This window comes from Phascolarctos cinereus, unplaced genomic scaffold (genome assembly GCF_003287225.1).
Source record: "Phascolarctos cinereus isolate Bilbo 61053 unplaced genomic scaffold, phaCin_HiC Scaffold_2;HRSCAF=192, whole genome shotgun sequence".
NCBI lineage: Eukaryota > Metazoa > Chordata > Mammalia > Diprotodontia > Phascolarctidae > Phascolarctos > Phascolarctos cinereus.
This window is the reverse complement of record NW_027555625.1, coordinates 59,048,202-59,058,061: the sequence shown is the minus strand read 5'-3', so window position 1 is coordinate 59,058,061 and position 9,860 is coordinate 59,048,202. Positions and strand designations below refer to the sequence as shown.

The window sequence follows — 9,860 nt, the reverse complement described above, 5'->3', positions numbered from 1 at the left end:
TCAGAGAGCTCATAGTCTAATAGAAAATAAGATATCTGTCAAATGAGCTGGAGCAGGAAATGGCAAACCACTCAAATATCTTTGCCAAGAAAACCCCAGATGTGGTCACGAGGAATGGGACATGACCGAACAAGAGCAAAAATGAATGAAGGGGTAATCGCTAAGGTCCCTTCCAGTTCCACATCCTTTGAGTTACAGATCCCAAAACTCTCTAGAAATGGGAGCTATCATGAAGGAGAGAGGGCAGGAGCTTCTAATTTCCCTCCCCACCCGCCTGAGCTAGGCCCCGAGGGCTGCAGGTCCCCTTTCCTCCAGCACTTTCCCCCTTCCCACCAGGGATTGCCCTCAGGAAATCCTCAGGGCGTGCCCCAGGGGGAGCGGGGAGGAAGAAGGCGGTGTCTGCACACCAGCGCTGGGTTGCGCACCCGGGCTTCCCCGCCCCCTCCTCTCCTGCAGAGGGGTCTGCCATCCAAGCGCGTCCCACTACGCAGCTGTTGGGGACTGCCCCACTGGCCCAAGGAAAGACGCACGCCGCCGCCCTGGGAAGGAGATGAGGCTCGCTCGCTCCTCCCCCACCCCAAGGGGCGGGGCATCACCTGCCGGCAGACGGGCACCAGGTAACCTAGGCTCAGCCTATTAGACTCGCTCGGGCGTGCGAGCCCTGCCCCCAGAACGCTAAAGAGGCAATTCCAGCTGCAGCCTAGCCTGGCCCGAGCGAGCGAGGGAGCCGGCGGGGCTGCCGCGCTCTGCCTCCAGCAGCCGAGGAGGGAGCCGGCTCGAGGAGCGGCGCCCCCCGCCCGGGATCGAGATGGTGGAGAGACGCTTCTCCAAACTCCTGCAGAAACTTTCCCTGCTGAGCTTGACGCGCCAGTACGAGCCCGTGGAGGATGCGGAGCTGGAGGGGCTGGTGGTGAGTGGAGGCTTCTCGGCGGGCGGGGAGAAGGGATGGGGACCCCCGAGGGACCAGCGGCGAGGTGGCGGGGTCCTGCACTCCCTGCCGCAGCGCGGCTCAGCCCAGACCTCCGGCGGCCCGGCTGATGCCCTCCTCCGTGTCTCCTAAAGGGGACCACGGCGGAAAAGGAGGCTGCGAGCCGGGCAGTGCCCGTACACGAGCTAAGGTCTTTTTGAGAGGCTGTGTGGGTGTGTGGCCCGTAGGTGTCTGACGTCCCTGGGACGGGCAGGGCTGTCCAACTGCAGGTGAGCGAACCTGGACAGTGGAGGTGCGTGCAGGCTCTCCGGCGCCTAGCCGGCCCTAGGCGGGGATGCGACCGGGCAGGAGATCGCTCGCTTTCCCGGGCACAGGCATGGGCACCGAGGGAGCTGCCTGCATGACCCGCTCAGGGCCTGCGACCCGGGAACCCTGGGAAACCCCAAACCAAACAGAAGGTGAGGCTGCTAATCAACGCCTCGGGATTTCACCAGGTTATCCGGCTCTCCCTAAGGATTTTGAAATAAACAAACCAGAATGCAACATAAAATAGGCAATGGAGACTTCAAAGGAAACGTTTATTCATAAAATACTTCAACGCATGCCTACTCTCATCTCTGGCTGCACTCCCTCCACCTGTTCAGACTGTAACCCAGCTCAGGGCTTTCTCTGGATGATTCTTTGTCCATGCCTTCACGGTTAGATGTGGTGAAGCGGGTGAATCAAAAGTACTCCCCTTTCTGATACCTCTTTCAGTTTTGCCAAGTACTTTCTGGACAGCAGCCCTTCGAGGTAAGAAGTGATTAAATCTCTATTATTTTTAGGGAATTTATTAGGCACTTTTTATGCACCAGGCACTGGGCTAAGAAATTCGAAAGCCATCTCGGCCCTTACGAAGGTTACGGGTTCCTAGTGCACATAAGACAAGTACACAAAAACCGTAATGCAACATGAAATGTTACTCACATCAATGAAACAACATTTAGTCAGTCCCTAGTAAGTATTAGGGAACTATGCAGACACTGAGCAAAGCGCAGTGTAAATAAAACTCCCCTGTCATGGGCTCCACAGTCCAGTAGATGAAAGAAGCATGAGATGAACAATTTCTTGATTTAAATGAACTCTGCCTACTTTGGGAAATACTAGTTTAGACAAACATTAACAAAAAGAGATAATGTTTAGGTTCTGGTTGTTAATGTTACCGTTACGCGAAAGTATCTACAGCCAAAATCAGTAAGAGGGGTTCACCTAGTTCTCCGGCATCCTTCAAGTCCCGGCTGAAATTTGACCTGCAGAAAGCAGTAACTGATCCTCCTGAATTCTTCTTTGAATGATTATCCCCAGTTTTTCCTGTCTCCAATTTACCTCATTTATACGTAGTTGTTTGCATGTTATCTCCCCTATCAGATCGTGAGTTCTTTGAGATCAGGGATTGTTTGTTTGTTTTGTTTTTCTTTACATACCCAGAGTTTAGCACAGTCCTGGTATGTGTTAACTGTTTAAAAATTATATTTCTCGACTTACCTCGATCCTGTGAAAGAGGGCTTAGTTTCAACTAACTACTGCTAGGAATGCTGTAGAGGGGACACCTGTACTAAGGTGGGGGGTTGCACTCCATGACCACTGAAGTGGGAAAGGGTAAAGGAAGGGAATAAGTCTTTATTAAGTGCCTACTATGTGCCAGTTATCGTTGTTGTCCAGTCATTTTCAGCCATGTCCGACTTTCCGTGACCCCATTTGGGGTTTTCTTGGCAAAGATACTGGAACTGGTTGTCATTTCCTTCTCTATCTACTTTTACTGATGAAGAAACTGAGGCAAAGAGGATTAAAGTGTTTACCCAGGGTCCCAAAGCTAGTGGGTGTCTGAGGTCAAATTTGAACTTAGGTCACTGTGCTAAATACTTTACAAAATAGTAGCTCATTTGCTACTAAATGCCTTCCAACTCTAAGATTATTTGTGATGGGGGAAGAAATGCAACTTGACAATTACATTTTTTCCCTGAAAGAACAAATTAAGGATCTCTTATTTGAGAGGTAGAGAGAAAACTTGGAAAATATGGTAATATTGTATATATTTACATAATGTATAATTTATATAACTTATAACATTTTTATATATTTAGTGTAATCTTCCCCAAAGATTGTTCAAAATGCTTTTGCCTTGTTTTGACAATTGCTTAACATTTGAACATAACTAAAATATTTAGTATGCCACAAATGGGTAGTAATGAACAAGCATCCATCTGTCAACAAGATTGATTAAATCCTATGTGCGGAGTACTGGTCTGAGGTGCTGAGGATACAAGCACAAAAGTGAGATTGTTCTGGCTTCCAGAGAGTCTACATTCAACCGAGTAATGAAGGGGACACTGAATATTAACATGGATCTCAGTGTGAAGACACATTGTTTTAATTTACCTTCTAATTTTATAAAATGAGTTATGCAAAAAAAAGACTGTTTCTAACTTGTTTTGATAAGGTATCATATGGTGAGATTCATAAAGTCATAGACTTTTAGAGCTGGAAGGGATGTAAGAGATCATCTAGTCCTTATTTTACAGATGAATAAGGCCCAGAGGTCACATATCCAGTTAGTGGCAGAAGGAGGATAAGGACCCAGCTGTCCTGATTTTTGATGCACAGAATGGAATGATGGGATTCGTATTCTGGGGACTTGGGTTTGCATCTTATGTCTAGTCTTATAAGCTTGTCCAAATCATTCAGATTTCTATGAGCCTCTGTTGTCTCATTTGTGAAATGGGGATAACAATTCCTGCCTTGTCTCTCTCTGTTCTGAAAATCGGATGAGCTTGTGTATGTGAAAGTCTTTGAAAAACTGTTATACATATATTTGATTGGTCAAAGAGGTGTTTTTTAGTATATGGAAGAAAGAGATATGACCAGCCAATGGCAAAATCCTAGAATCAAGGCATTCTACCTCCAACTGCCTTGCTAAAATGATGAGACAGGCATAAAGAAAACATGACATAGCCTTGTGTGTGTGTATGTGTACAAAGAAAGACATGTTAAAAGTTGTTTTACCTCAAAAGTTAGGTGGAAGGGAAGAAAGATGGCACAAACAGGATACTACGTTCACTGGTAAAACTCAAAGAGCTACAATGATTTGTCTTTTTAGGCCACTGTACTATGTAGCAGGAGGTGGCACAGTGGATAGAGTTCCAGGCCTGGAGTCAAGAAGATCTGAGTTCAAATCCAGCCTCAGACACTTAGTACCTGTTATGACCCTGGGCAAGTCACTTAACCCTGTTTGCCTGTGTTTCCTCATCTGTAAAAGGAGCTGGAGAAGGAAATGGCAAATCACTCCAGTGTTTTTGCCAGGAAAACTCTAAACAGGGTCATAAAGAGTCAGACTGGTCTGAACAGGAACAACAGTATAGCGGGAAAAGTTTTGATCTATGAGTCAGGAGACCTGGGTTCTAACCCTGACTTTGCTATGTAACCTGGGGCAAGTAACTTCATTCCTCTGAACTTGTTTCTTCATCCCTAAAATGAGGATCTTTTAAGATCCTTCCAATACCGCCCTTCTAGGTTCTACGTCTAGAAGTTCCTTTAAGAAGGTTCATTTTTTTGGTTTGTTTGTTTTTGAGTCCCCGGCATAATGTGTTGAGTTTCCATTCTGACGTTCTGTGTTCTTAAGGCCTGTACAACCGCTATTTTGACCTCTTAGCTCCCAGAGTACTTAGTTTGGGAGAAGGATTGGAGTAGAGGTGGTCACATAATGGTAAACTGCAAGAGGAGAAGGAGGTTTCTCTTTGGTGACAGTTATAATGATGAGAAGATGAAGTTGACTTGCTTACCTCACCCCCTTTGTTAACACAGACAGGCCTGTCAGAGAAACCCACTCTTGCTACTTCATGGAAGAAATGGACCAAATTTGGAGAAAGAAAGGACCAAAAATTGGACCATTCGGTAGTAGTACCTTGACAACTGCTCATGACTGGAATAATGAGCCAGAAATTCCACCTTCTCTGATGATTCAGGGTGTGTCCTGAGAAGGTTACTCAGGCTTCCCCCCTGTACCTCAGCTTTCCCTTCTGTGAAATGAACCTAATAGCTACCACACCTGTTTGTCTATCATGAGATCAGAGAGCTGGATGGGACCTGAGAGGCCATCAAATCCAACTGCTTCATTTTACAGATGAGGAAACTAAGGGATTTACCCAAGGACACAGAGCTAGTAAGGAACAGAGCCAGGATTTGAACTCAGGTCCTCTGGTTCCAAGTCCAACACATTTATACTATACCAGGTATGTAGACTACATGGCTCTTGGCACAAGACTTTGTACATAGTGGACACTTAGTAATGGTTTGAATCAGACTATGGACTGAGAACTCCTTGGAAGAAAGAGTTATCAGGCAGTTCCAAGGTTATGAACAAGTTGTGTTCCAAAGGGTCATTTGTAAGGTCATCCTTGTTTGGAATTTGAAATCATTTGCTATTGATTGCTATTACCAGGTAACTAGGTTCCCAAGCCAGCTTGCAAAGATCTAATTAAATTGTAGTAATATCTCATGTTTGCTAAGTGCTTTAAGGTTTATCATACATTTTTCTCACAACAAGTCTTTGTGGTAGATTGCATAGGTATTATCATCCCCATTTTACAGAGGAAGAAACTGAGGCCCAGAAAGGTAAACCAACTTAGGGTCATAGGATTTAGAGTTGGCAAGGACTTTAGAGATTATCATTGTTCAAATCTTTTATTTAAAGATGAAAAAAAGTGAGGCCCAGAGAGATTAAGTGACCAGGGAATCATGGATTTAGAGCTAGAAAGGATTTAAGAGATCATAGAGTATAAACCTTTCATTTTACAGATGAGAAAACTGAGGCTTTGAGAAATTAATCACTTGCCTGCCCAATATTGCACAGATTATAAATAGCAAAGCCGGGATTTGAACCCAGACCTTCTCACTCCAAAGGCCAGCAGCTCTTTCACCTTTCTAGATGTCAGAGTTTTCCAGAACTGGAGAAGTAGGAATTCATTCATTCATTCATTCATTCATTCATTCATTCATTCATTCATTTGCTTATTTATTTATTTACTTGTTTGTTTGCTTGTTTGTTTGTTTGGCAGTTGGGGTTAAGTGACTTGCCCAGAGTCACACAGCTATTAAGTGTCAAGTGTTTGTTCTGAGATCAGATTTGAACTCAGATCCTACTGACTTCAGAGCCAGTGCTGTATCCACTTCACCACCTAACTGCTCCAAGAAGTGGGAAATTCTTAACCAGTAAGATTGACAAAGTAGTAGCAGTGAGTCAAAAGAAGGGGTTAATTAGGACAGCCTGTGCACCTGAATGTGAGCAGCTGTTGTTCTGCCAAAATATAACTTTAAAGCTGAAAGGAAGCCTAGAGATCTTCAAAGTCCAAGTGAAAACTGAAAAAGAGAAGGGGAAATAACCTACTGAAATCACATCGCTAGGGAATAGTAGAACCGGGGTGCAAAATTTCCATTACTGCATTCTATTGTCTCCTAAAGCTAGACTCAAATTCCAGACAAAAGCATTTCTTTTGTCTCTTGGTGATAATTATCCCTCCACTTATTATTAATTCCCGTACCCCCGCCATAGCATTTTGCAGCAAGGCCCCTCCCCCAGGCACCAGGCCCATTCTCCTTTCTTAGGCCAGCTCAGCTAGACTCAAGCTTGAGCCTCTTTGGGCCTGCTGTCTTTCAGCCATGGAGTCTCCTACTGGATTGGTTGCTCTGCTTCAAGATACCAAGGCGGGGAATGGGGTGGAGAAAAGAGAAGTTCTCCCTAGCCCCTTCACTCTGGAAGAGTCCTGGGAGAAAAGGTACAGTGTCCTCCAGAACAGAGTCCTTCTCTCTGGAGGTCTTTCTTTTTGACCATGTCTTTGGCTGGTTTTGATGTCTTCTTTGAACTGTCAGTACAAATGGCAGCCCAGTGCCTGGCATACAGAGAGTGCTTAATAAATGCTTGTTGACTTGACTTGTAAAAGGAAATTTGTATTCAGTGAATTGGAGCCCAAATATGAAGATTTTTTTTATTACCTATGATTCTGGAAAATTATTTGAAGTTTTCCCTAATTCTGGGTAATTGTTAGATGGCTATAATAAGTAACTATAATGCCTTTCCCTTAGGAACTCAGAAATGATTTGCAGATTTAAATCAGTATCCAATAATTGATCATCTGTATTGTGGTCAGGACCAAATGGGGCACATAAATGTGGTATTCATGGTCCTTTCCTTCCAGGAACTTAAAATGCAGCTGGGGGGACAAGATGTGAGTATATATGTGAAATTATGATGTCCAGATGGCCCCAAAGATGAAATAGAATATTATTCCTCTCTTCCTTCTGTGCAGAATCAGGGGACTCTAGATGTGGAAAATTGTACATGTTAGATTTGGTTAATGAATTGGCTAGTTTGATTGAAAAGGTTTCTTCCTCTATATTTTTTGTTGAAAGGGATGGCTCTCTGGGAGAAGGAGGAGTAGAGAGTATATTGGGTAGTAGGCAATACAGAAAAATTAGATGATTTTGAAAAAGAAACATTTATAAGCAGATGAAGAGGTAAACCACAACAAAATATACAAATATTCAGGGGCAAAGAATAATCTTTCACCAAGCACTCGTTATATGCCCTACTTTGTGCAAGGCACTGATAAGCACTGAAGATGTAAATATTAAAATGGCACAGTTCCTGACCTCAAGGATCTTACATTCTATTGGGAAGGAAACAGGTGGGTACAGACGCAACATGTACACAGATCAATAGAATACAAAACAGATAGGGGCTAAGGAGAGATTCAGGAGAAGTGAGTTAGGAAAACATGGAGAGAGAAAGGCCACTTTAACTGGGGCAGGGTGGTTGGGGGGAGGTAGTAAGGAAGGTTTTACAGAGAAGATGATACTTTAGCCTTGAAGGAAAATGAAGATTCAGAAAAGCAGAGATGAGGAAAGTATGCATTCCAGATTTGGGGACACCTTGTGAGAATGCATGATGGCAGGATAGTGATTCTTAAATCTGGGCAACAGCTAATAATCCATTCTTGTTGGAATGCAGAGTTTGTGATGAGAAATAAAGTGAATTTAGATTAGCAAAGTAGGCTGAGGACAGCTAGGTGGCACAGTGGATAAAGTGTTGGGCCTGGTGTCAGGAAGATTCATCTTCCTGAGTTCAAATCTGGCCTCAGACACTTAATAGCTGGGTGACCCTAGGCAAGTCACTTAACCCTGTTTGCCTCAGTTTCCTGATCTGTAAAACGAGCTAGAGAAGGAAAATGACAAACCCCTCCAATATCTTTGCAAATGGGTCATGAAGAGTCAGACATGACTGAAAAATGACTAAACCAAAACAATAACAAAAGTAGATTGGCATTGGATTGTAGGGGGATGTAAATGTGTGAGCCTAAGGAGTCTGCATTTTATCCCAGAGACATTTGAGCAGGAAAATTTGAGTCATATGTGTCTTAGGAAGATTATTTTGGCAGCTGTGTGGAGACAGGATTGGAGACAGCATACTAGAAGCTGATTGACAGTGTCAAATGCCACAGGAAGGTCAAGAAGGGTGAAGATTGTCGTTAGATTTGGCAAATAAGAGATCGGTTTTGGAAAGCACAGTTTCAGTTGAATGATGGCATCAACAGCCAGACTGTATTTAGTTACAAAGGAGTGAAAGGAAGTAAAGGATCATAGACAGTCTTCTCTAGGAGTTTCACCACAAAAGGGAACTATACACGATGATAACTAGGAGGGAAAGATTAGTCAAGTGAAGGGTCTTTGAGGAGGAGGGAGACATGGGCAGATTTGTAGACAGTAGGGTAGCAGCCAGTAGACAGTGAGAAGCTGAAGGTAAGTGAGAGAGTAGGTATGATGGAAAGGGCAATCTGCTAGAGAAGACAGGATAGAATGGGATCACATGGGCATATAGAGTAGTGTGCCTTGGCAAGAAGAAGGGCCATCTTGTTATATAAGACTAGGGTGAAGGAGGCGATAGTAGAGAAGAAATCTGGGTGCTGTGGGATGAGGAGAAGGAGAGAAGGGGGAACTCTCAGCAAATGACTTCATTGTTTCAGTAAAATATGAGGCAAGGTTTTCTCTACAAGGTTCCCCCTGACTATCTGTCTGTCTGTCTCTCTATTTATATTTCACAGGTAGCATCAATAGATATGATCTGAGGTCTTGGCTGGCCTCTTTGAAGGAGTAGGAATATCAAGGGCAATGTCTGCACTGGCAGCATGTTAGCTGGGAAGAGTAGAGGGAAGGTAATCCCCAGGAGGGCACCAAGGCTGGACTTTGTTTCCTCCAGAAAAGGGGATGGTATTACCCTTCTCCAATATTGGTAGTCTAGGGAGTAATAAATAAGTTCAGAACACAACCCCTTCCCTGATCACTCTTAAGGAGGAGGTAGTCCTTAGTTTAATTACATGAACACCATCACAAAAGTCTAATAGTGAGTAAACCCACTTACTCAAGCAAAACAGCAAACATAAGTCAGAGAAGTTAGAATAGACAAAATATACAAAAGTAAATAAGCTTTTCATCTGGGAGCAAGATAAGATCTCAGCTCAACCAAGGAAAGAAGGCTGAATCTCACTCAAAGGGAAGCCCTCTCTCTGAAGTCTCTAGCAAAGCAAGTTGGAAATCAGTGACACATGGAGGAGCCAGTTTCCCCTATGTGTCTGCAGCATCTCTCTTCCCACACATTTTCCTAGACTATCTCTGGAACCAACTCAGTAAGTGCTTTCTGCAGGTTGAAAGCATTATACTTAGCTGTCTTTGGCAATTAGGAGTCTGGTTTACCTAGCATGAAAAAATCTCTAAGCTCACGCAGAAGTTGGTTACATACATACATACATACATACATACATAGGTGTGTATGTATGTGAAATGGTTTCCTCTGTGATTTTTGTAATATATGTATATATTCCACATGGTCACATATGTATATATG

At 43.8% G+C, this 9,860-nt stretch overlaps 1 protein-coding gene across 1 annotated transcript in view; it reads left to right on the top strand.

Moving 5' to 3' along the window:
- The first annotated feature begins 489 nt into the window (after positions 1-489).
- ATP2C2 (ATPase secretory pathway Ca2+ transporting 2) overlaps positions 490-9,860 on the top strand; it is a 112,350-nt gene continuing 102,979 nt past the window's right edge. Inside the window, exon 1 of the mRNA XM_020989260.2 lies at positions 490-910. Coding sequence (XP_020844919.1) covers positions 809-910 — 102 coding nt within the window. The 5' untranslated portion in view covers positions 490-808. The remainder of the gene's footprint in view (positions 911-9,860) is intronic.